This window comes from Podarcis liolepis (assembly GCF_965112155.1).
Source record: "Podarcis liolepis genome assembly, chromosome: 16".
Lineage (NCBI taxonomy): Eukaryota > Metazoa > Chordata > Lepidosauria > Squamata > Lacertidae > Podarcis > Podarcis liolepis.
Genome location: NC_139567.1, coordinates 11,332,613 through 11,359,526, shown reverse-complemented (window position 1 = coordinate 11,359,526; position 26,914 = coordinate 11,332,613). Strand labels below are relative to the sequence as shown.

The window sequence follows — 26,914 nt, the reverse complement described above, 5'->3', positions numbered from 1 at the left end:
ACATACGAGAGGAAGTGGCTTTGACCCTGGGTAGGTGCAGGAGTGGAAAAAGGAATGCAATTGTTCTGTGCACACACAGAGAGTGTGAACGCGAGAGCCCATTTGTTTCGCTTCTGGCTTTCTGAGATATGTGGCAAGGTGCAGCTCCCTGCATTGCGAAGGCCACTTTGCCACCTCGTAGAGGATTTCTGGGCTGGAGTGAAATCTTTGCGTTATGAGCCTCTTTCAAAGTCACACGGGCCTCTTTATCCTCATCTCTTAAATGTGTCCCTCTGGTGAGAAAGGTCACTTTGCACAAATGATACCTTGGTGGGGTTTTTATGGCTCTTGGAACTTCTGTGTCATCGTTTGTTCGCTTCGCTGCTCCTCTTGGTTCCTTCTTTCACTTCTCTTCCCACCCCCCCACCCCCGACTCCAACGAACTAAGTTGAATAGACGTGGTGTTTTATAAAACACAGCTCCATTTCCCATTAGCTGTTCCTTGAGTGTGACTTCTTTCCTGCTTAGGCAGCTGAAACTGGAGACGGAAGAGGCAGCGGGGAAATGTAGTTAACTGTTCATTCCTACTGGGAGTTTCGGAGGGGGTGTGTGGATTCTGACACTAGAAGAGCTTCATCATACTGTCACACTTTCCCACCAAAGTCTGTTTGAATTTTTTTACTTGTGCAAAGAAGGGCAATAGTAGAAGATGCTAAAAATGAAATAGAACCCCGACGCTCTTGCCCGAATCCATCAGGAATGACCACCATGCCCAAACACAGAAACAGTTCAGATTCCAGTTGCTTTTCCCCCCATCCCTCCCAGCGACCCTGATCCGCAAAATACTTTCCTGGCCAAGCACCTTGAACTCTCTCCCTGCATTCCCTCCCTGTAGTTTCCTTGGGAAGCTACGGTTGCCTCTGATCAGTGTTTTGTGGCAGGGATACCAGCGCATACCAGAAAAAAAGGATGTGAGTGGCGCTGTGGTCTAAACCACTGAGCCTCTTGGGCTTGCCGATTGGAAGGTCAGCAGTTTGAATCCCCGTGATGGGGTGAGCTCCTGTGGCTCTGTCCCAGCCCCTGCTAACCTAGCAGTTCGGAAGCACACCAGTGCGAGTAGATAAATAGGTACCGCTGCGGCGGGAATGTAAACCGTGTTTCTGTGCATTCTGGTTTCCGTCACAGTGTTCCGTTGCTCCAAAAGCAGTTTAGTCCTGCTGGCCACATGACCCGGAAAGCTGTCTGCGGACAAATGCCGGCTTCCTCGGCCTGAAGGCAAGATGAGTGCCACAACCCCATAGTCGCCTTTGACTTAACCATCCAGAGGTCCTTTACCTTTTTAGTTTTACTTACATACCAGAAATGGAGACAGAAATTTGTGGCAGTGCATACCAGAAATTTAGGTTTGCACGGTTAAAAGTGGATTAAATCACTCTGCCACCCTGTCCACCCCAACCTTTTAAAGTGGTTTTTCAGAGTTTAGGTATTGACTGAGAAACACACTGAAAAATGCAGGAGTAATGAACTATTAGCAGGAAGATGTGTAAATGTTGCATGAGCAAATGAGGATTTCAGGCTTTCAAATTGTAGTGGCACCCTGTGCAGAGCCAGAATCCGCCCACGACACCCCCTGGCTTCTATTCTGCTCAGTTAACTGCGTCACAGTTTCAACACCCTGCAGCGCCCCCTAGAGCCAGCTCCCAGTGCAGCAGAACTGGTCAGACTGCCATAAATCCACCTCTGAATGTCCACTGTTATATATATAAAACACCCTGCAAACTAACTAGAATAAATGCTCAATAAAGCCTGGGCAGTCTAACTTGTTCAAGCTTTGTACAAGCAAATCAGGATGATTGCTCAATAAACTGGTGGTCTGGAGCCATCCTTAAACTCCCAAGGGCCACCACAGCCTTTTACCCTGATGTAATAGGAGTTAGGTCTCTTCTGCATTGCCCCATCACCACCACCCTAGATTGATCCAACCCAAACTGAGACCTAATCACAAATGCTGGACCAGGCGCCAAACCAAATCAGGGGGACCTTGCATAGCCCTAGTTTGAAAGATGTTATCTGGCCTGTAAGAGAGAACTTCCTATGAGTGTTTAAGAATAATGAACTTGCCTCTGGGTTCAGGTTGGACTAAGTGACCATTGAGGTTCCTAATGTACCATGGGCCTACGGATTTCACACTTCTGTAGCATACCATCATCATAGCCTGTTTAGTTGTGTGCCACAAAATTGTGCCCAAAGGGGTTTACAACATATCAAACAAACTGTAAGTTTTTTTAAAAAAACATTTTGTACATACGAAGCATCACCTTATTCCAGACGCCGTAGTTTGGATCTGAGATGCAAATCTTCAGACCTCCAGGGGCCCCAAACCACCTCTCAGCTGGGGAATTGCAGAAACTCTCTGCCCGGCCTTTAACCCACCAAACAGGTCTTATGTCTGATGTTATTGTGGGCGCTCATCCCACCTGGGAAGGTATTTAGATTCTCCTGAAACATACCTGTTTGTGATTTTGCTGAAAGGGTTCCTTGTGTGAAAGCACCATTTTTTAGAGAAAAGCCCGGACAGAAGGCAAAAGTAGACTTCCTATTCCAGTAGCTTAGCATAAATATTCCCTCCCCCTGCCCCCACCATATAAAAGGCTGCTTGATGGGGCTTTTCAAAGGCAACAGAACTGACTGTCATAAAAGGGCTGGATTTTATGAAAATAAAGAGGAAGCAATGGGAAAAACATCCTTTGAGGACAGAGAAACTGCTTTAATAATCTTCTGGTTCTGCTAGGGGCCAGTAATATTGAGCATAATCTCTCCAAATACACAGGAGAATCTGTCTTTTGAAAATTGGGAATCTGCATAAAAATCCTGCACTTCATATGTTGCTTTATAATAAATTAAAGCATCTCTAATGGAAGTTCTTTCCCTGCTATTTTGTCCTTGAAGTTTAGGGAATAAAGTCCTGAAAAGTGAGCGCATACATTAAAGATGCAATATCTTTCCAAGCGTGTTGCGGATGAACCCCGGTGATCAGAGTACATGCAGTGAAACTGCACTTGATTGTTGTCAGTCAGATGAACAAGAAGACTGTTTTGCTGCCTCTTATTTTCTGATTTTGTGTCTTGGTATTTCGCTCTAGGACAGTAAAGACTACATAAATCTGGTACAGCTGTAAAACTGAGAAGGGTGGAATCATCTGTATACTGCAGTAAGCAGTATACCCCAAACTGACTTAGGTGTTTTCATGCTAGTGAGAGACTAGTGAGAGTCTGGGTGATACAAACCTTATCCTGATTAAATATATGAGGCATACATTTTGATGTTTCTGCTGATGCTCATTTCTCATGTTGCGTGTCCAGGACCCCCAAGATACCCCTGAATAAAAACACGGTTCACACATCATTTTTGTTTGGGTTTTTGGCATAATTTTGGTCACAACTTTATTGAATTACAGTATGTGAGTGGTTGCTTAGGCATTGGTTAGTGACTATCTGTTCCCACTTGGTGGTAGGAACAGAACTGACAACTGCACCCCTGCGGAAGTCAGTAAGGGTAAACAATTTTGTGGAGAGAATAAAGCTGGGCACCAGACTCTCACCTCTCCCCAAATGCTCTCATAGGCTCTTGCTTGGCCCTAGCCCTTTGCCAGGGATTCGGACAAAAGCATGGCGAGCCCCTGGATTTCTTTAATGGAATACCCTTGCAGCAGCAGCATTGGAGGGGCAGGCACAGCCAACCACATCCCCTCCACCAACCAAAAATTAACCAATGCCTAACTGCAACCTTACAAGTTGTGACGGTTTGCTACAAAGTAGGCAAAACCCAAATGGCGCCAGCCAATCAGCCAAATGGTAAAATTCCTACCAGGCCCCTGCCCCAAAGCAGATGACCCCATGACAGGCATAGCAAGGTCAGAGCGAACAAACCCTAAATAAAGGGAGGGTGAGCAGGTAATCCGATGTGCGCAGCGAAAAGAGGAAGCTCACCGCTGCGCGCAGGGAACATATATAGCACCCCCATCAATCAAATAAAATGCAACAATAAATTTTCCCCAGCGACAATTGAAGGTGTCCAATCAAATTCATGGCTGTCCAAACTAACCCGCCCAGCAACAGGGGATGTCATGGTTGCTCCCACCGCAACACGTGCTCTCCATGAAGGAGAACCCGCTTTATCATGGAAATGAAAGCGAATGGAGGACCAGAACATCATGTCTCTTGTCCCCCATTTCCTGTCATTTCCATGTCAGGTGAAGACTCAAGTTCCTTAATCCAAGCCACTGTCAGTTTTTACCCTGTTCTGTTCCGTTTGTAATATTTGTAGCTTATTTTTATTTTTTACCCTTTGGTAAGCTAATATGGGAATGCCAACTGGTCGATGAAAGACAAGGCGTATCTTTTAGAAATAATTAAAATGGATTCTGGACCAGTTGTAGTTTCCTAACTGTTTTTTAACAGTGGTCCCACCAGGAGAGAATTGCAGTAGCCCAACCTGGATGGTATCAAGAAAAGTAGCAATATAAATAAATATGTAGATAAGTATAAATGTAGTAAATAAATGCACAAGTTATAAACAGACATACTGGTACTGTAGTTTCTTCTTTTGCCACCAACGCTTCCTTTATTTTACCTTCTCATATTTGCCTCTTCTTCAAGAGGTGCTGTGAGCCAGTGCAGCCTTGGACCGTTCCCCAACAGGAGTTCGTCATAGTCAGCAAGCTGGTGCTTTGATCAATCATTAGCATCAACCTTCTGGTTTAATTAAGTCCAAAGAAAGTGACCTGGGGAAGGCAGGCTGGATGGCTTCATGTCAGAGCTGCGTTAACGGGCGACAATGGTACTTTGTTAAAATGCATTAACGTTCACTTTACATTCCTCTCATCTCTTTAAAAGCTCCAAAATCTCTTGCATTACACAGACCTCTGGTCACTTGGCTGTGAAATGCATTCAGTCCGCAGCAATGGAGGCAATACAATTGCTTTAAATCCTGTTTAGAATTTCCAAAGCCCTTTGGAAGCCCATAGTGATTCATTAGCCTTGTTCAGGCCAGCAACAATGGAGACCACAAGGCATTTGCACCATGAATTTTTCGGAGTTTTAGTCTGAGCCCTCCCTTTGTGCCTTTCTTTCTCAGCTTGTTGCCATTGCTATTATATATGTGTGTGTGTGTGCACACACCCTTTGTTTTATTTTACTCTGAAGTTTTCAACTCCTTTTCTCCATACAATCTGCTGCTTCAGAGATCAACCCAGATGTTTTCTCTTAGTGCTACTACAGCTGTTTCCAGGGCTCTTCTTGCTTTGCTTTGGTGACACGTTGCATGCTTGGTAGTGGCCTCTAGATTATGAAACCACTGTCTGCTTTCTGTTCAGTTGTCTCCCAATCTGGCTACTTTTAGGTGTGCTGTGAAGACCTTTTTATCCCACCAGGCCTTTGGGATGTACAATTTTTTCCCTGTTGACCTTGCTGGTGTTGAGTTCTGCTTGTTTTATATGTTCCTGCTGGTTTTTTAAGTGGGGTTTGTTGTTGTTGTTACTTTAATTCATAGAAGCCAACTCCTAGGGACTGAGGTCAATAAAATATTTGAGGGAGTCGTCCCCACCAAGTTGATGGCATGTCCATTCAAATAGTGTGTGTGTGCTGTGTCATGTGATCAATAATGGGGGTGGGGCTTACCTCTCCCCCTGCCCCCCACATTCAAGTTGACACCCCTGCATTAATTATATATTTGCTGGCCACCCTGTGCTCCCTTTAGGAGGAAGAAGCAGAGTATAAACCCATTGAAATAGGTCACCTTTCCATAGCTTCCCCTTATGTCAGAAATAATACATTTTTCACAACCTAGAGAGGGGGGCTCCCATGTACTGATTTAGAAATGGTCCACATTTATTATGTTTGGGAGTGACCAGTTTCAGGATGACGTGAGACCATATGCTTTATTCTCTGCGATTTCTTACTCTGGCCTGTCTGCCTGGAAGCATTCCCTACTGTTGTCAGTGGGGCTTGCTCCCAAGTAAGTATGTAGGAGATTCTGTCCTATTCACATTGGCCATATTGAATCTCCATGTTCAAAGGTAAAGGTAAAGGTAAATGGACCCCGACCATTAGGTCCATTTGTGGCCGACTCTGGGGTTGTGGTGCTCATCTCGCTTTACTGGCCGAGAGAGCCAGTGTACTGGTTCCGGGTCATGTGGCCAGCATGACTAAGCCGCTTCTGGCAAACCAGAGCAGTGCACGGAAATGCCGTTTACTTTCCCACCGGAGCAGTATCTATTTATCTACTTGCACTTTGAGGTGCTTTCGAACTGCTAGGTTGGCAGGAGCAGGAACTGAGCAATGGGAGCTCACCCCGTCATGGGGATTCAAACGCCGACCTTCTGATCAGCAAGTCCTAGGCTCTGTGGTTTAACCCACAGCGCCACCCGTGTCCCATGTTCATAGGAAGCATGCCTTTGAATACCAGTGGCTGGCAACAAGAAGAGAGGGATTTAATGCTCAGATTCTGGGCTTCCAAGAGACATCTTGCTGGTCACTATTAAAATATGCTGGGCCATCTGAGGCTTTGATTTGAACCACCCAACAGGGCACGTCCTATGATCATCTTGGGGAAAAATAAACTTTCACACCAGAACTTAGCAGGTACCTAGCACTTGTGATTGGTAGTATCACAAGACTTCCAGGGCTCACTTTGCATGGTGTTATCGCACAGGTGAGGAACTTGTGGCCCTCCAGATATTGCTGGCCAGCAACTCCCATAGCCCCCAACCATTGTACATACTTCTTGAGACTGATGAGAGTTGTAGTTCAATAGTTTCTGGAAAGGCAGAGGTTCCTCACCCTGCTGTAATAGAACTGCATCCTGAAGAGAGTAAAGTAAGCAACTCAGTGGGCTTGTGATCCTGCTCCTCTTAGCTGTGACCTTTTGGTCTCTTCCAACAGAGTCTCTTTCCATTGACTTTCTTGAGCAGAATAGGTTGGAAAGACCTCTGCATTGCCCACATTCCTGTCTCCTCTTCCAAGGCAGGCTTAGTACATTATTGGTATAGCTTGAAACCAGCCTGACCTCTGTCTATTTGCTGCAAAATACATGAAGGGCATTTAGATCTCATAATCTACTTCTGAGGCATGGAATCCCTTTTCGCTGCCAGGAAACCTTATACAGATACATTACCTACTCGAGGTATTTGCACAGGGGCCTTGCTCTTTATTTCTCTTTTAAACTTGGCACTGTAGCACATTAACAGGGGACTCCATTAGGCATGGGGATAATTGCATTTATTCCAAGGAGCAATAATAGTTTAGCAAAAGCCACATGCAAAAAGAGAGCGCCCAGCCTAGTACCCATCAGCCAAACCACTTCTGTGCTGGTTCTGCTGGAGAATTCCATGTATGGTTTGACTAAAAGTAAGGCATGAAACAGATACCATCTTTGATTCTACTTTGATGGGTGGAGAGGGTGGGGTGGAGAGAATAAATGCTACTATTAAAAGATCTGGGTTAAGGGCTAAAAAAGAGGCAGAGGAGTTCATATTCTGCTGACCAGTGTAGTGGTTAGCATCGCCTTCCCTAACCTGGTGCCCTCCAAATGTTGGACTACAACTCCCATCATCCCTGACCATGGGCTGTGTTGGCTGGGCTGATGGGATTTGTAGTCCGACATCAGGAGGACACAGGTTGGGTAGAGCGCTCAATTCAAATTACTCAGCCATGAAATTCACAGGGTGTTCTTGGGTCAGCCTTGCCTAACTTGTAAGATTGTTCTAAAGATAAAGAAGTGGGGAAGAAGTTTATATACTGCAATGAATTTGTTGGAGACAGACAAGGGTAAAAACACGAATAAAAATTGTGTATAGAATAAGAGCTGCAACAGGTTAGGCCATCTGACCTCATCTACTTTCTATATATATTTACCTTCCATGGGTCAAATAGCAGTTTCTGGGGAAGCATGTTATATTGGGGAAATGGCATGTGCGGGGTTAAATATCCCTTTCCTCAGTGTCACAAACCTGATCTGATTCTGAGGCCCTCTTTCATACGTTTTTAAAATAGAACACTCTGTTCAGATATCTCCTGTGTCTTCATGTGTAGCATTGGCTTGAGTTTCCAGTGTTTAATAAAAACCTTTATATACAAACATGCATCCATGACTAAAGAGAAGATTAAAAATGTTTCAAGAACAAATCAATGAACTGCAAAAGATTCTTGGAACTCCACAAATGCCAGCATCATTTTGGCATAAACACAGTTCAACAGCTACATATAGAAGAAAGTAGGCTGGTGGCACTGAAATTTCCATATGGAATACAGAAAATGTTGTTCTTTCACGCTCTGATATGCTTGTAAGCAAGTATGTAAAAAGGCATCAGTTTTCTGTTCCAACCTGTATTCTTGCAACCAGCGCTGTTTCTGTTCTGCTACAGTTTGGCTTCTGCTAAAATGTACATTATCTGTCTTGCTACTATGGCCCAAACTGACATAATTATGCAACTGAATGCATTTCGAATAGGAGGAAAATGTCAAAAGCAATGCAGAAAACAATGTGGTTATTTATGCAATGCTGGTGAACTAAAGAAAACCCCCCTAATGATTAGTAAATATCAGTTGCATTCACTTGCGTGATTTCCATTCCTGACCTCGGGCGAACGTGAGAATGGTGGCAATTTCCATTTCCTACCGAGCTTTCTGACATCCCTACTTTCAAGCGACCTGTAGAAATGCTAGTGGAGTTCCCTGCTTCTCCCAAAAGCAACTGCGTGTGCATAATTTGATTTCTTTTGCCTTTAAACCTCTTGCTTTCCTGTCCTCTTCTTAACAGATGACTGCCACAGCGCAACAGCCGGCCAAAGCCCAGCCAGTACACATCAACACACCTTCGGCAGCCGCCAACACTCCTATCCCCAGCACTCCCATCGACCCTCAGGCACAACTGGAGGCTGACAAGCGAGCTGTCTACAGGTACAGAGGGATTCTGCTGCCAGGCTGCTCTTTAATGTCGCTTCCCATCCCTGTAGCGGCATGCTGAGATATTACTGGAATCTGGCCTGGGGCTATCTTGTCAGCGAGATGCTGCACAGAGGCTGCTTCTTAGCCGTCTTTGTCAATAGACTGAAAAAGACAGGTTCCAGTGCATGTTCAACTAGGTGAGCCTCAAGCTGAGGACTTAAAAGAGATTTGCTTTCTTTGTTGGAGCTGGAGTTAAATTACAGGCAACAGAATGGTGATGTGGCAATGAATGTTTTGAACGATGGAGGGAAAATGGCTCAGGGGCCCTGTCTGCGTGATCCGTTTCTTCTTTGGCAATGCAAATGCATCTTGATTCTCGCTGGCTGAACGCAGACCACTTCAGTTTTAGGGGTCGGACATATTCAGAGCACTCAAAAGTAAGGTTGACTCCTGATTTAAAGAAATCTAAAAATTTCCTGGGGGGTAGGTAAAGGTAAAGAACACCCTGGCGGTTAAGTCCAGTCAAAGGCGGCTATGGGGTTGTGGCACTCATCTCGCTTTCAGGCTGAGGGAGCCGGTGTTTGCCCACAGACAGCTTTCTGGGTCATGTGGCCAGCATGACAAAACTGCTTCTGGTGCAACAGAGGACTGTGACGAGTGCCAGAGTGCATGGAAATGCTGTTTACCTTCCCGCCACAGTGGTACCTTTTTATCTACTCACACTGGTGTGCTTTTGAACTGCTAGGTTGGCAGGAGCTGGGACAGAGCAACAGGAGCTCACCCTGTCACGGAGATTCGAACCGCCAACCTTCTGATTGGCAAGCCCAAGAGGCTTTGTGGTTTAGACCACAGCGCCACCCGCATCCCTCTATCCTGGGAGTAAGCTCCATTGCATTCTGTAGGAACATGGAAAAGGGAGCCAGCACTGCTCACCCCACCATAGCTGTCAACTTTTCCCTTTTTTAAAGGAAAATTCCCTTATTCCAAATAGGATTCCTCGCAAGCAAAGGGAAAAGTTGACAGCTATACACCCCACAAAGCAGCCAAATGAGAAACAGGTATTCTCCAGAGCCACCAGGTGCAAAGGAAGTTGGTTGTCAGTTGGAAATAAAGCTGTAGGAGGGAGAAGGAGGATTAGTTGCTGTGCCAAAACCCTTTCCATCTTTTAGTATCCTGGAAGAAATCATGGCTGACTGGAACCTGGAAGAGGAGCACGTTTTGTTGCTGGTCCCACTTGTCGATCTCTAAAAGCACACTTAAAACAATATTAAAATGAATAGCATAAAAATAACATCTTAGAGAAGAGCCTTCACCAGAGGTGACATAATAGCAGTGGTAATTGATTGCATGCATATAATACTCATTTGCTTGAACACCACCAGTGATAACTCATTTTGGGGAATCACTCTTTGCTTTCTGCACCCACGGCCGACTGCCAATGGGCAACCAATTGTCGGCGCAGTGCTTGAGTATGTCAACACTCCTGAAGGGGACCTGCGATGCCAGCGCTATGTGAAAAATCCCTCTGCAGATGAGCTGCATGAGTGAGGCAGCCTGCAATTTTGAGTCCTTTTGTAATTTTTGATTTCACACTGCATATTAGCAGATTTGTGTTTTATATGTGAAGAAAGGAGCTCGAGAAAAGGGGTGCAGGATAGAACAGTGGCGGGTGGGGTAGGGTGGCAAGGCAAGAAGAAGAAGAAGTGTGTTTGAATCGAAGCCTTGTATATCACACCAAGTGCCTAGAGGGGATTCTTTTTGTTTTTTTGTGTTTTTTTAATTAAAATTTCTTGCCTCTGGGTAGCATGACAGTTCAAAACCGCATTGGGGATTTTTCATTTCATGTCAATAAATTTAACAAGGCCCTATTCAATTCAAATTAAGGCTTAAGCTGTATCTTTTATGCTCTCCTCTTGGAGAGGACAGATAAAAAAGAAAAATATATGTGGCACTTAATTTCTCGTCTCGCACCTGCATGCTGATGCGCCAAATCCCCCAGCCTAAGCTAAAAGAGAGCAGTAAGAGGAGAATGTGATAGCAGTAAGTTTGTGTTGGTGGTGATTGATGTGTTAGGAAAGATAATCTCTTTCCACAAATCCAAAACTTCAGGACAAAGTGCCTGGTTCTGAATGGAACGTGCAGGAGTGTCGTGTTTGCTACCTGGCCAAAGTACAACACAGTTTGGGAGAGCCTCTCTATAAGGAGCGGTACCTGGGTGTCCTTATTTTACTCTTCTCCTTCCATCCCCTTTTCCAGTTGCTCTGTGTCTACTAGACTGCAAGCCCATGAGCAGGGCTAGTGCCATTGCTCCTAATTTTTGTTCAGCACCTATAGATTTCCTGAATCCTCATTGTTGTTGTCTACATGATTGTTCTGTGTTGGTCAGTGGGACATTGACTGTGGCTGAATGGGTGGGTGGGTGGGTAGGAACAATGGAGGGTGGGTGGGTTTTGTTGTTATGAAACAGAAAATTCAGTATTTTAATAGTTAAAGTAACAAGAATGATTGGGGCTAAGTTCCTCTCAGAAGCATTAAGAAACAGAAACTTACATGCTCGGATGAAACATAGCGATCACCTTGGAACCCTTTCCCTGTATTTCTGTTTTATTTTGCTTTTGAAATTGTTTTTGGGGTTCTTTGGACTGAAATAAAGTGTCTGTGTGTGAATGTGGAATGAGAGGTGGTGCCATTTTGTGCAGCAAAATGTCTTAGACTTCCCTGACGTTGATTAGTATCCATATAGAACTTAAAGAAATAACTTTCTCCTGGTGTAAACTATATACACTTTCTTATGTATGTAATAGGGACGCAGGTGGCACTGTGGGTTAAACCACAGAGTCTAGGACTTGCCGATCAGAAGGTCGACGGTTCGAATCCCCACAATGGGGTGAGCTCCCATTGCTCAGTCCCTGCTCCTGCCAGCTAGCAGTTCGAAAGCACGTTAAAGTGCAAGTAGATAAATAGGTACCGCTCTGGCGGGAAGGTAAACGGCGTTTCCGTGTGCTGCTCTGGTTCGCCAGAAGCAGCTTAGTCATGCTGGCCACATGACCCAGAAGCTGTACGCCAGCTCCCTCGGCCAATAAAGCGAGATGAGCACCACAACCCCAGAGTCAGCCACGACTGGACCTAATGGTCAGGGGTCCCTTTACCTTAACAAGAATGATAATGAGTGATGCTAATTGCAAAATAATATTAACGTATGTGAAATCTGGCTGTGTATCAGTGATATATCAGGAACATTTCTGTCTCTTTTTTCTTACACACACCAGTGCATAGTATGTCCATGCCTACAAGAGACAACAGCAAAACTCAGTTGTGGCACACTTTATTATGCCCATCTCCTGTTTTGTTCATGCCACTTACGGAGTTGGCCTTTGATCTCTTCCATCTTCTGCCACTTTTCCCATCTGAAATACATTAGTTGCTATGGAAATGCGTGGAGGAGGGCCCATGTAACTCCCAAATGCAAAGTAAAGGCAGTTTAATAACTGGTGCCTTGGCCTGAAAAATGCTCTGGATTACTTAAGGCCATTACTGGTGTACGTGTCTAATTTGTGTACACTCAGCGGTGTGCTCCATAGAAGCAGCTAAGGATAGGAAGAGATACACACCAGGAGATGCAGCTTCAGAGAAACTTAAATTCCGACAGCCAAATTCTCATTTCTTACTTCCTGGTTCTCATTTAGCTGAGCTCCTTCGTTGAGCTGGCATACCTCATAGCAGCAACAGTGCGCTGGTCGGAGCTGAGCAAGGAAGTCACCACAGTAGGATCCAGGAGCAGCAAGAATAAGCTGAGATCCAGGAAAGGCTATCATGAGCCAAGCAAAGTTTCAACCTGATGTCAGGGGCTGGACTGAGGAGGAATGGTGGGGGCCGTCACCCCTTCTCCTGAACCTTCCCAAAAACAGGAGGACAGTATAGATTCAGAACAGTGGTTTGCAGAAGGGCATAGTTCAGAGGCTGCAGAGGAGAGAAGCTGGGAAGTACTGGGAGAGGAACAGCAGGAAGAAGAAGAAGAAGCACCAGGGGAGAGACAGCTGACAGACTCAGTGTCCTTGGAAAGCATTCCTGACCTCTCCTCTCCCAGGACCAGGTGAGAGTTGAGAGTAGTAGAACAGAAAGCTCAGAGACAGAAAGCTCAGATTAGCCGACGCAGGACTGATGTAGACTAGGAGAGACGTAGGGGGTGGGACTTTACTTGGATCAACGCCATTATCTAGGGAAGACTGCTTTCCTTCGTCTCTCTCTCTGTGAATACTGAATAAAATTACTTGGTAAGAACTTTTATTGTTTATCTGATTCTTGGCTGCCACCCTGGGAGGGATTGGATTCCCCAAAACCCGACGCCTGAACAGAAAGCCTTTAGTGCAGCCTTTCTTGGCCTGTGGGTCCCCAGATATTGTTGAACTACAACTCCCATCACCCCTAGCTTCAAGGCCAGAGCTCAGGGATGATGGGAGTTGTAGTCCAACAACATCTGAGGACCCAAGGTTGAGAAACACTGCTTTAGTGGCTCTATTCCAGGCATAGGCAAACTCGGCCCTTCAGATGTTTTTGGCCTACAACTCCCATGATCCCTAGCTAACAGGACCAGTGGTCAGGGATGATGGGAATTGTAGTCCCAAAACATCTGGAGGGCCAGGTTTGCCTATGCCTGCTCTATTCTCTCAAAGAAAGCCAATGGGTGTAATCCACTAGGAACCTACAGCCCTGAACCATATCTCTCACTATCCCTGAACATTGTCCTTGCTGGTTGGTGCTAACAGGAGTTAGACTGCAACAATATCGTGGGGGGGGGGTGTGAATAGATTCCCAATTCCTGGCGTAGACAGATGCTCTACCTCAGGCACAGGCAAACTTTGTCCTCTAGATGTTTTGGGACTACAACTCCCATGATCCCTAGCTAACAGGACCAGTGGTCAGGGATGATGGGAATTGTAGTCCCAAAACATCTGGAGGGCCGAGTTTTCCTATGCCTGCTCTACCCTGTATCCCTGTTCACGTACCAGTTGGGGCTATTGCATCTTTTAATGAGGCCCTTTCTATTTCACTGGCCATATTTGTGGTACCAGCGGTCCTAGCTGTGATGATGGGAAGAGTGCATTCGGCATTGTGGCTTGAGCATATATGGCAGCCCACAAAAAATCCTTTGTGGGGCAACCACTATGTCACAGGAGAGGGAGATGGTTCTTAAGTGGTTTGCACCTATTATGTGCTTAGTGGTGATGTGAGTCAGCTTGGACTCTAAAGAGCTGCTTGAGGATAACACATTTTTTGTCTACAGTGGTTTAATCTATTTCACCGTAATGGACAGAAGTGTTCTGCTTGTTTGTTTTTTGGCTGTTGTGGAAGTGATGCTGCCTGAAAGTCATAACTCATGTGCAGTCATTGCAACATTTAGCGGAACCCCCATTTATATCCGGAAGCTTTCTTCTGCCAGAGTGCACTCTACGCTTTCCGTAGACATCCAGAGAAATGCACTTTCTGATAGATTTATGGTTAGTGCTGAAATTTATAACTCACTCAGTTGCGTGGGGATCATTTTCTATTTTATTTTCCTTTAATATCTAGTAAAAGCAGCTTTTTTTCTTGGAGACAATAGAATAAAATGTTTCAGTTGGGAGCCTTTGGCTTTGAGGTTGCTCGCCGCTGAAAAAGATTCTGCGGAAAACTCTTCGTGCAGGTTGCAACAAACCTCAAAACCTTGCTTACAAGTTCTTTGTTGATGCTTCGAAGATACAGGAGGGGTCCAAGCGCCGCCTTCCTTTATTCCGAAACCTGCACAAAGTTTTATGGAATAACTGTCCCATTATTTTAAAGCTTGCACTAACATTTTGCACAGAAAATGTGGGACAAAATAACTGAAAATGAATTGGGGCCTGTCAAGCAGCTCCTTGGTCAACAAAATCCCTAGGACTGGGGGCTTCAGTGTTTAATCAGGCCAGTTCCTCAACCAACATACTGTATTTTTCCGTGTTAAGACAGCCCCTAATTTTTCTAGACCGCAAGAAAAAATGGGGGGGGTGGAATTGCCCAAAGTTGTTGAGCTTTTCTTGGGGGGAGATTGCCTAGAGTTATTGAGCTTCTAAGAAAATTATATTGTCTTATACACGGGAAAATATGGTACCCCGCAATGCTAAATCTTTCATTATTGGGTAGACATCAGAGGCAACAAGTCCCTGAACAAATAAAGTCCACCTGACTTTGTCCTCTGCACTTCTCTTTTACTTGATTTTTAAACAGCCTTAGACTTAACCATTTTCCTAGTAGGCACTGGCAACCGTGAATTCTGTGCAGACAATAGAGGGCTGCTGGCATTGATCTCTCCATTCTTTTCCCATCCGTCTGCCTGGTTTCCATGCTGACTGTACAGAAAGGTAAACTCATCCCGCAACCCAGCCCCCCTCACCCTACCAGCATACTTGGGTCCTCCAGAGGTTTTGGGACTACAATTCCCATCATCCCTGACCACTGGTCCTGCTAGCTAGGGATGATGGGAGGGATGATCTTGCCACGAACGAGGCAGCACACGTTAGTGATCTCTTGGTAGACCACTAAAAAAGAAAGAAAAGAAAATCCCTCATGCTAGTAACTTTTGTGGACATATTTGCAAGACTGTTTAAAAAGCAAATGGAGACACAGCCAGCATACTGATGCCTCATTCTGCCTTGAGTTATGGGGATTAACTACTGTTAGGCACATAGGCCTTATGCCAGATCAAACCACCAGTCCATCTGGCTCAATATTGTATACACTGACTGGCAGCAGCTCTCCAAAGTTTCCAATTGAGGATATTCCTTTTAATTTTTTTTAAAAAAGTTTATTATAAATTTTATTTATAATTTTTGTAATCACATAAACAAAGCAGTATATTAAACATCGACTTCCCTTCCATGGTTCCTTCTGATTACCCCTTATCAGAGCCGTAGCTAGGTGATCTTGCACCCCTGGCAGAACCATCCAGATTGCGCCCCCTAGCCATGGACAAATTAGCTCTTCTTTCTGCCTCTCCTATACTTATGAGGCAATAATCATAGAATCCTAGAGTTGGAAGAGACCACAAGGGCCATCGAGTCCAACCCCCTGCCAAGCAGGAAACACCATCAGAGCACTCCTGACATATGGTTGTCAAGCCTCTGCTTCAAGACCTCCAAAGAAGGAGACTCCACCACACTCCTTGGCAGCAAATTCCACTGTCGAACAGCTCTTACTGTCAGGAAGTTCTTCCTAATGTTTAGGTGGAATCTTCTTTCTTGTAGTTTGGATCCATTGCTCCGTGTCCGCTTCTCTGGAGCAGCAGAAAACAACCTTTCTCCCTCCTCTATGTGACATCCTTTTATATACAGTATTTGAAAATGGCTATCATATCACCCCTTAACCTCCTCTTCTCCAGGCTAAACATGCCCAGCTCCCTTAGCCATTCCTCATAAGGCATCGTTTCCAGGCCTTTGACCATTTTGGTTGCCCTCCTCTGGACACGTTCCAGTTTGTCAGTGTCCTTCTTGAATTGTGGTGCCCAGAACTGGACACAGTACTCCAGGTGAGGTCTGACCAGAGCAGAATACAGTGGCACTATTACTTCCCTTGATCTAGATGCTATACTCCTATTGCATTGGCTTTTTTAACTGCCGCGTCACACTGTTGGCAATAATCAATAATTTTATTTCTAGACATATTTATGCGACATATTTATATTTATAAGGAAGCAGTGGTGCTATGGGGTCTGTAGCCCATGCACTCGGATGGCCACGTGGTGAACTTTTCAGAGCACAGCCCTGCCTTTGAAGGGCTGTCACAGGACAGTTGTCTGAAAAAGCCTGGTTTAAATATGAACAACCATTAGACATGAGAGCAGGAGGGGTCTAGAAGCAGCGGCGGAGGAAGCCACTCGGGCGCCTGGGGTGGTGTGCCCAGGGGCAGGGTGAGCTGCCCTTGGGGCAGGGCGAGGGCGGGGTGCACCGTGGGGCCTCTGGAATCTGCCTGCCTCCTCCCACTCAGTCGCCCTACAGCTGGGGGGGAGGGAGGCAGCGGGTGGACCATTTAGGCAGTGCAGAGCCTGCACGCGCCCAAGCCACTGGGACGCGTGGCTCTGGTGAGCTGCAGGCCCCGCAGTGAGTGCCGCCTGGCATTTTGTCACCCCCCTCAGGGGTCACACCCAGGGTGACCCGCCCCCACCGCACCCCCTTCCTCTGCCCCTGACCAGAGGTTGCCCACCTGTAAAAAAACAACAACACCTGGACAGCAAACAACAGTTACACGGCTCAGTCGCAGACCCCATCCGCACTAAATATTTATTTTTATTTTTATATATATACATTTTTATTGATTTTTTTAACATATCAGTTCCAACAGTCATACAACATAACTTCTCATCTTATACAGTATTTTGGACTTCCGTCAACACCTCTGATGATTTTCCGTTTTTATCCCTTATTCTGCATTTCTTACTTTCTGTATTACATATAATTATCCTTAACTAATAATTCTCTTCATAGTCTTTCTTGAAATATTTCAAATAATCCACTTTACAAAACTTCTTGCAATCCTACTAGCGTAATCTGTTCATCACAATTACTTTTCAAATAATTCATATATTTACACCAGTCTTCTAAGAATCTCTGATCCCGCAGGTTACGAATCCTTCCTGTTAATTTATCTAATTCTGCGTAGTCCATCAACTTCACCCTTCATTCTTCTTTCATCGGTAATTCTTCTTGCTTCCATTCTTGAGCCACTGCACTAAACATTTAAAGCAGTATCGCACCACTTCAAACAGCCATGGGTTCCCCTGAAGAATCATGGCAGTGTAGTTTGTTAAGGCTGCTGAGAGTAAATAGGCCCCCAGTTCCCTTATGGAAGAGGGGATTTGATTGCTGAACCGCACAGGCAATTGTAGCTTTGAAAGGGGAAGAGGTGTCTCCTAGCATCTCTCAAGAGCCTTAACAAACTACAGCCTCCAGGATTTTTTGGTGGGAAGCTATGATTGTTTAAAATGGCATGATAGTGCTTCAGTTGTACAGTGCAGTCTTGCCCTCTGTGGTGAAATGCATTGGATTTCTTTCTTTCTTTTTAAATTTGTTTTTTATACATTTATTTTTTTTAAAAAAAAGATTTAAAAAATAAAAATTCATTTTCATCGGCTTACAAAATAATATCATTTTTAACTTGTAGACCAAGTTATGAAAGAGAAGGAATGGCAGACTTATTGCCATTGCATTATGATGTACAATAACATCTGATGTTATTTAGGCTGGTGGACACACAGGCAAGTAATAGTTTGTACCAGTAACAATTCAATTTTTTTTTTATTCAATGCCCATTATTTTTATCATTAGTTACATATATCATACTTAAATAGAGAAATAAAAGTGGGTGAAGGGATGTATTTCTTTCTACATTAGAGTAATTATTTTTGAATTTGCACCTTACATATTTATTTAAAGAATTTTTCTCCTGCTCTTCAGCCATAAAATAAAATAAAAAGGCTTCGAGGGGCTTACAGATCGCTCAAAATATCTAAAAAGAAACAGGACCAAAGGAAAATGTATTGGGAGGGAGGAGGAAATTAGAAAACTCAGGTGGGCTGTGACTTTCACAGTGGCGTAGCGTGGGGGTGCAGGGGGGCCGGCTGCACCGGGCGCAACATCTGGGGGGGGCGCTCGCGCTCGCAGCTCTCTGCCCCTAGGGCAGAGGGGGCGCAAATTACTTGCCTTGCCCCGGGTGCTGACAACCCACGCTACGCCACTGGACTCTCACCCCAGTTCTTGCAGACATTGAAGGAGGTATTGAACTTCTCAAACACTCCTGCTTGATTTCTTGAGAGATCTCTAACCCCCAAATTCTATCAATTTCAGTAGAATCTGATTGCAACTAAATTGGCCTGAATCCAATAAATGTGTGTGCACTCTTGTGTGTGTGCAACAGATTGGAGTAAATTGTTGTATATGTCCCTGCTGGCCTTATAAACAATGAGTCACTGAGCATCTAAGAGACTTTTAATGTAATGTAAATGCACTTATATGTGCTAACTCTGGGAATTCTTGATCACGCTTGATGACAGATTTTTGGTATTATGGTCTCTAACTATTGGAGGGGGGAAGACAAGTGAGGCAGATTAAAAAGGCCATGAAAAATGTTACTGCTGGGATAATTACCTGGACTAAACAAAAAGCCATCAAATCGAGAGCTGGAGGGGAAATTCTGCCCTATGTAGGTGGGGCGGATCAAATCAAGGCCGCAGGACTTCACATGCTTAATGCTACCCATGCTGTTTTGCATACTTAAGTGTCCAGACATCATTCGACAGCCCAAAAGCAATGAATTCCTGGAACATCCAAACAGGACTCCCCACCCCTAAGTAAGAACTATAAAATTTATTAAAATCAGATTAGGTTAGAAATATCCATTTGAATTGCAAACGGATAAATAAGCTGGAGAATACAGGTAAACAACAATGTGTCCATGTGAGAAAAGTGGGAATCTAGGGAAATTAGTACTGATTGCAGATGACACAACTTTGATGGCAGAAAGTGAGGAGGAATTAAAGAACCTTTTAATGAGGGTGAAAGAGGAGAGCGCAAAATATGGTCTGAAGCTCAACATCAAAAAAACGAAGATCATGGCCACTGGTCCCATCACCTCCTGGCAAATAGAAGGGGAAGAAATGGAGGCAGTGAGAGATTTTACTTTCTTGGGCTCCATGATCACTGCAGATGGTGACAGCAGCCACAAAATTAAAAGACACCTGCTTCTTGGGAGAAAAGCAATGACAAACCTAGACAGCATCACCTTGCCAACAAAGGCCCGTATAGTAAAAGCTATGGTTTTCCCAGCAGTGATGTATGGAAGTGAGAGCTGGACCATAAAGAAGGCTGATCGCCGAAGAATTGATGCTTTTGAATTATGGTGCTGGAGGAGACTCTTGAGAGTCCCATGGACTGCAAGAAGATCAAACCTATCCATTCTGAAGGAAATCAGCCTGAGTGCTCACTGGAAGGACAGATCCTGAAGCTGAGGCTCCAATACTTTGGCCACCTCATGAGAAGACTCCCTGGAAAAGACCCTGATGTTGGGAAAGATGGAGGGCACAAGGGGAAGGGGAAGACAGAGGATGAGATGGTTGGACAGTGTTCTCGAAGCTACCAGCTTGAGTTTGACCAAACTGCGGGAGGCAGTGGAAGACAGGAGTGCCTGGCGTGCTCTGGTCCAGGGGGTCACGAAGAGTCGGACACGACTAAACAACTAAACAACAACAGTGATGGTGATGAATTAACTAAAGGTGGTTCTGCACTAGGAGGTTAGCATGAAATTGCCATGCTTTGTTCACTCTGTGGGGCATCTGCATGAAGTTGGCATCAAATTGTTGTGCCATTGCTTGCCCCCTGTGGGACTTGCATCTTCCCCTGCCCACCTTGCCTGCAGAAAGACTTACATTTTCTTTTTTAGACAGAATGGAATAATCACCGCAAGGATAGATCACATTAGTGCTACTCTGCCGTAGTTTTCAAGAGGTGTGAACTGTAACCTCTGGAACATCTTCACTATTCCTGTTCCAGTAAGCGCCATTTTATACATATCTCTGTGTGTGTAATCCATCTTTTAGAGTAGAGTTAATATGTTTCTTTCGGTTACATTAAAAAAAGAATCACACAATAGTGCTTAAATGAAAAAGTGTCATGGTGCTAATTAAAAAATATATTATTTTGTCTTTTTTATCTATAAAAACCCCCACTGCTTCTAGGTCACAATCATTTCTGAGCTTTGGATTTGCGTGAAAAGTTTGTAACACTGAAAAACAATTTTTTTTAATTAAAAAATTCAACAGAGCTTTAATTTATTGATTTTTTAAAAAGTGCTTTGTAAAAATCAGCCTTAAAATGGCTGCTGAGGCGAACTGTGACTTCCCCATCCTCACAGCTGTGCCATACCCATAGCAGCAGACAGAACATAACAGGGTGGACACACCAAAATAACCGGAAATTCAGCTGCAATTCCGTTTGTAGCTTACAGCAGAAGAGCAATGACTGGATAGTGCTAGGAGGAGGCCAAGTGTGGAGCTGAGCATGGCGCAGCTTCAGTGACTGGCTCCTCCAGAGGGCTCGGTCTCCTCCAGACGGTGTGACGGCACATGAGTGACATCACACACGTTCAACACACATGATGTCACACACACTCAACACGTGTGATGTCACACACACATGCTGTGCCTCCCTCAATGCTGAGGGCAACTTGGCACCTCTGCCTCTGGGAATGTTCTGTTCCAAGTTACTTCATCCTTTGCAGCACATACACAGGACAGGACTTTTTCAGTAGTGGCACCCAGGCTCTGAAAGTCCCTCCAAGACTCTTCCAAGGCTCTTAGTTCCTCCTCACTACCACCTTAGAAAAACCCAGGGTTTTTTTTTTCCAGCCAGAACTAACCGGCACTCAGTTCTAGCACCTCTCAGGTGGGTGCCATTGCCATTATAAGAGGACAAGGGAGCCATTCATGGTGAGTCAAATCAGGATCAAATCAGAAACCTGGGCGGCTTCTCTAAATCAGGGATGGCCCTGAAAAATAGGGACACTCAGAGGCTCTGTTAGGATGCAGTGAAGATTTTCCTCCACATGGCATCATGAGCTGTTGACAGGCTACTGACATTGGTGTTTCCACTGGCAGTAGCCAGCATAAGATTAGGCTTATTAAATTTCTATAAAGCACCACCAGCTTTCTGCCATGACTGGTGCTAGTGGCAGAGCTTTGGATATAGTGGCACACCATTCAGCCCCACTGCTCCCCAAATAAGAGCTAAGGTTGTTCCTTTAGCTGTTTGCCATTGTTGCTGTTGTTGTCACTGTTGTAGACCCTGAGAAGGAGAATGGGGCTGCCTGGGCCAGGACAGAGAGGGAGAATGGGGCTGACAGGTGACCCTGCGGAGGCATCTAGTGGGCTGGGAAGGCCTCTACCTGGGTTGGGAGAATGTAAGGGAAAGGATAATGGGGAAGTTCCCATGGGGGGGGGGGGTGGATGGATCTTCCTTGTCTTGTCCCATCCCTTCATCAGTCCCTGCAGTGCAAGGCATGGGCTCCACCTCTGGGGCTTTCCGAGAGGCCAGCTCTGGCTTGTCCATTTTGCCTGTCTGGCCACCAACTCTGCCTCCAGAGTTGTCAGAAATCCTGTCCAGTCCCACCTCTTCAGAGGTAGTCATTACCTTACCTCACCTGTCCCATCCACTTCTGATGAGGCAGTAACACCTCCTCCCTCACCCAGCTCACAGAGATGCCAACATCCTCCATCACCACCTCACACAGATGTCAACAGGCATGCCTTCAGTTCAGCCTTCTTGGAGAAATGCCCGGTTGCTTGACCAGTCTCCAGAAGAGAACCATTTGCCACGCTAAGTCGTGTTTGCAGGGGGCATGTTGTTGTTGTTGGACCAGGGTCTTGGCTTGTGCAGTCACACCTCACGTTACGTTTGCTTCATGATACGTTTTTTCAGGTTGCTTCCTGCAGCGACCCGGAAGTACCGGAAAGGGATACTTCCAGGTTTCGCCGCTCGCACATGGGCACAAGCGCCAAATCGCGCTGCGCACCTGCGCAGATACGGCGCTTCAGTTTGCACTCTTTTCATGTTGAAAATGGGTGTCTGGAACGGATCCCGTTCGCAACCAGAGGTACCACTGTATAGGCATATGTAGCACCTGCTGTGCCTTTGAACTGCATTTTGCACCAACCTGAGCGGTGAATATTTTGGTAGAAACCAGTTCTTCATCAAGTTGGATCCAGGACTATTGCTATGAGTGTTGAACTGGAAGCCCAAAACAGCAGAATATAAATAGTTTAATAAATAATACCTTCTTGCAGGTAGGATCAAGCACTGGGCGGGGGGGGGGGGAGATGAATTTTGCTCTTTAATAAAAGGGACCATAGCTCAGTGGCTGAGCGTAGACTTCACATCCCAGGTGTAATCCCTCGTATCTGCAGCTACAAGCTTTGAGTAATCCAGGTATGGAAAAGGCCTGAGACACAGGTTTCAGTCTGTGTTGCTAACCTCATTTGGTTTTGCCACACGGCGCAGTGCCTGTAAACAGTTATCAGTGGTAGTCATGCAAATCACACACACTTTATAGTGGAAGAAGGAGCAGCTCGGATCCCTCTGTGCCAATCTGTGATAAATGAGCAGTGCGGATCCAGCTGTCCTGTGGATCTGCAAGAGAGGGGGGCAAGTAAGCAACTGGTAGGTGAAAGACAACTTCGGCTCCCGAACTAAATATCAGAGTTAATGCCCTGCTAAATTATTTTTTCTGTCTGTTAGCGTTGGCTGTAAAAGCCGAAACGCCGAGTCCCTTGCACGCGGCAGAGGCTTCCAAGGTCGCTCATGGGGGAAGGCAAGAACTGCCCGGCAGTCAGACCACGGTACAGTTGGTTGGCTCTCTAATTGAGGTCGGCTTTCCCGGCCAAGGTCACTCAGAAGAAAATGGTTGAGTGGCTATGAAGTTACTGCTCGGGTTTATAGTGTGTCGGGAGTTTTATCACCCATAAAAAGAACTTTGCAAAATTATTTCTTCCCCCTTGCTCTGCCTCCACAAAACATGTTTCCAGAGCCCCGCTATTCAGCAAGATGTCTTTCAGTTTCGTCATGCGTGACGGTTTCTTCTTCGCAACCTTTTCATATTCTAGAAGCTGAGGTTTCCTTGCCGGTTTGGGCAAAGCAGGAACAGAAATGCTGTGAAGATTATTATTAGTAGTAGTAGTAGTAGTATTAGTATTATTATTATTATTTTCTTAGCCTCTGCAAAGCAGACTTGAGTCCCTTTCCCTTCAGAAAATGTACATAAAAATGGTTTCTCCCCTGCCATGTAAAACAAAAACTAAATAAAAGCCCGAATCTACATTTCTTTCTCCTACGTGGAAGGATTAGAAAAAGGTGCTGAACTTAAGTTGTGTCATGGACATTCATGAGTAAGAGGGCTCTGTCTCTTTCTTGACATAGGACAGATCTCTCAAAGAGTTCTCTGTTCGAAGGGCTGCCCTGTCCAGTTCTGGTTTAAAATTAAAGATCCTTAAGAAGAGAGAGCAGGAGGCATCTAGAATTTGTCCATCCACAGTGAGCACCGAGACACAAGGCTGAGGAGTTTTATACAGCATGTGGAGATGTACCATAGTTCCTATTTAAATTATAGTGACTAGTTCTGAAGTATGCATCTATACCATGGGCAGACAAACTAAGGCCCGGGGGCCGGATCTGGCCCAATCGCCTTCTAAATCCAGCCGACAGACAGTCCAGGAATCAGCGTGTTTTTACATGAGTAGAATGTGTCCTTTTATTTAAAATGCACCTCTGGGTTATTTGTGGGGCATAATAATTCATTCATTTCCCCCCCCCCCAAAAAAAAAATATAGTCCGCCCCCCCACAAGGTCTGAGGGACAGTGGACCGGCCCCCTGCTGAAAAAGTTTGCTGACCTATACATACAAATTAGTGTACACAAATCTTATGCAAATGGCTGTCCTTTTTTTAGATGATGTATTTCCTCTTTGGGGACTCTATGTAAATGGTCACCCTATTTGCGTTATACGTGATGTTAAATATGTCCCAACAGCCCTGGCAAAAGCAAGTCACTTAGCATTACTTCGCTATGGAGGGAGAAGGTCAGCTCACGAAAGCTCATCATATATATTGAAACAGAGGGACCGTTCACATCAGAATGCATGTGCGCATACCATTCGACTGTCTGGGTAAACGGGGACATCCCTTTTTTTGCGCAAGAGCACAGCAGCCATTTTGGGCGCTGCAGTCTTTGCACTCAGATCTTGACCCCAGAAAGCACTTTTTCAGGGCTGCGACCTCACATGGTGCCCTAGAACACATGCTTTTGGGTGCTGTGCTCTCATGTGAGAGCCTGGCCCCCCAAAATGTGGGTCTTTGTGGGCCATGATCTTACGCAGGCCATTTGACTTCTGGGAGAGCATCCCTTTTTTTGCCTCGACGTGTTGGAGGGTATGTTATGTGCAGAGTCTACCTTATAACACCAGTCCTCAAGGATCTACACTGGTTCCCAGTACGTTTCTGAGCACCATTCAAAGTGTTGGTGGTGACCTTTAAAGCCCTAAATGGCCACGGCCCAGTATACCTGAAGGAGCGTTTCCACCCCCATCGTTCAGCTTGGACACTGAGCTGCAATACGGCCGCAGTTTATTCATTATTTGGCCTACAAATTCCCAGACCTCGTTTCACAGTCATTTATCCCGAGGTAACAGTCCCTGAACCTCATTTAAAACCTCTGGCTTGCTGCAATGTTCAAGGGGTATATGAGAGGTGATTGGTGAGTCAACAACCCCTGCCAAATGCTCTTGACTCGACTCTTGTGGTGGTTTTTTTTTTCCTGGGATAAGAAATTATTCAAAATAGTGATGGCCGACTGGTGGCCCATGAGCCAAATCTGGCCTGCAAAGCAATTTTCTCAGGCCCTAATTATATGGGAACACAGAGAGGCCTGATAATTCTTGGGGATGGGATTCAGATTCCATAAAATGACATGGTGACCTGCAAATGACAGAAAATAAATCAGCAAGCATGCTCAACATCCTTGTTTGTGGTATAGATGGGATTTTATGCCAGGATAACAGCCCCTGGGCTAATAATCCTCAAAGAGCATCCTTTCCCCCTTTCCGTATGAAATGAGAACCCTGTTAATAAATAAAGAGGGTGGTGGTTTTATTTACCTTTCACAACATCACAGTTTTAATGTGTGTTTTTTTGCTGTATTTTAATTCTGTAATTTAGAGTGGCATACATTATATCCCTATCTGTTGCTCCTTACGGGAAACTGGGCAGCAAGAGCCACATACTGGTATTCTAAAATCCTGATCCCCCCCCCCCCGCTCCCCAGCCTTCCCTCCCCTGTCCGCATTCTCTCCTGGCAGTTCCCCTCCTGGCTCACTTGCAGGCAGAACAGTGCTGAATGTGCTAAATTAGGCCATTAGAGGAATTCATTTCTCTTTATTAGCGTGTGTCAAATCCTTTTTATTAGTGGCTGAAAACGACCTCTCTTCTGCAGTAAAATGTCAGGCCAGTTCAGCCCTTTTATTTGTTCTGCGCTGACGAGGATCAAACTTTCCCTGAATTAGTGTAGAGAGATTTATTTCCTCCAAATTCTGAATGGCTCGAGAGAGAGGGAGGGAGGGAGGGAGATGGGGGGGGGATTCGCCAGTGCGTTCTGCTCAATATCAGGGCTCATTTTACTCAGCCTAGGGTCCTTAAAGTTGATTTTTTTTAAAAAATATACTGTACATTCACAGCAATACTGACCAATATTGTTCACTCATCATGGAAAGAATATGCTTGCTGAGGGGGCGCTCTTACTCTTAATATTATTATTTAAGATTCCTTACCTGCTGTTCACTACAAGGTCCCAGAGGGGGTCACTGCAATCTAAAAATGCAATACAGTGGTACCTTTGGATGTGAACGACCCACGTCTGTGCGTGCACGGATCACGATTCACCACTCCCGCACATGCGCATGATGTCATTTTGAGCGCATGCGCATGTGCAAGCGGCAAAACCTGGAAGTAACGTGTTCCGTTACTTCCGGGTCACTGCGGAGCGTAACCTGAAAACACTCAACCTGAAGCATATTTAACCCGAGGTATGGCTGTATTTAAAACAGTTAAAATATTCCTGCATTGCAGACGGTTGGACTAGACTACAGGGGTCAGCAAACTTTTTCAGCAGGGGGCTGGTCCACTGTCCCTCAGACCTTGTGGGGGGGCGGACTATATTTTTTGGGGGGGGGAGGGGAGATGAACAAATTTGTATGCCCCACAAATAACCCAGAGATGCATTTTAAATAAAAGGACACATTCTACTCATGCAAAAACACCAGGCAGGCCCCACAAATAACCCAGAGATGCCTTTTAAATAAAAGGACACATTCTACTCATGTGAAAACACGCTGATTCCCAGACTGTCGGTCGGTCGGATTTAGAAGGCAATTGGGCCGGATCCAGC

At 45.3% G+C, this 26,914-nt stretch overlaps 1 protein-coding gene across 7 annotated transcripts in view; it reads left to right on the top strand.

Annotated features, from left to right (window-relative positions):
- PKNOX2 (PBX/knotted 1 homeobox 2) overlaps positions 1–26,914 on the top strand; it is a 416,847-nt gene that overhangs the window by 299,371 nt on the left and 90,562 nt on the right. For all 7 annotated transcript variants that reach the window (XM_083480587.1, XM_083480583.1, XM_083480589.1 and 4 more), the window contains one exon: positions 8,797–8,936. In XM_083480587.1, coding sequence (XP_083336713.1) covers positions 8,797–8,936 — 140 coding nt within the window. The remainder of the gene's footprint in view (positions 1–8,796; positions 8,937–26,914) is intronic.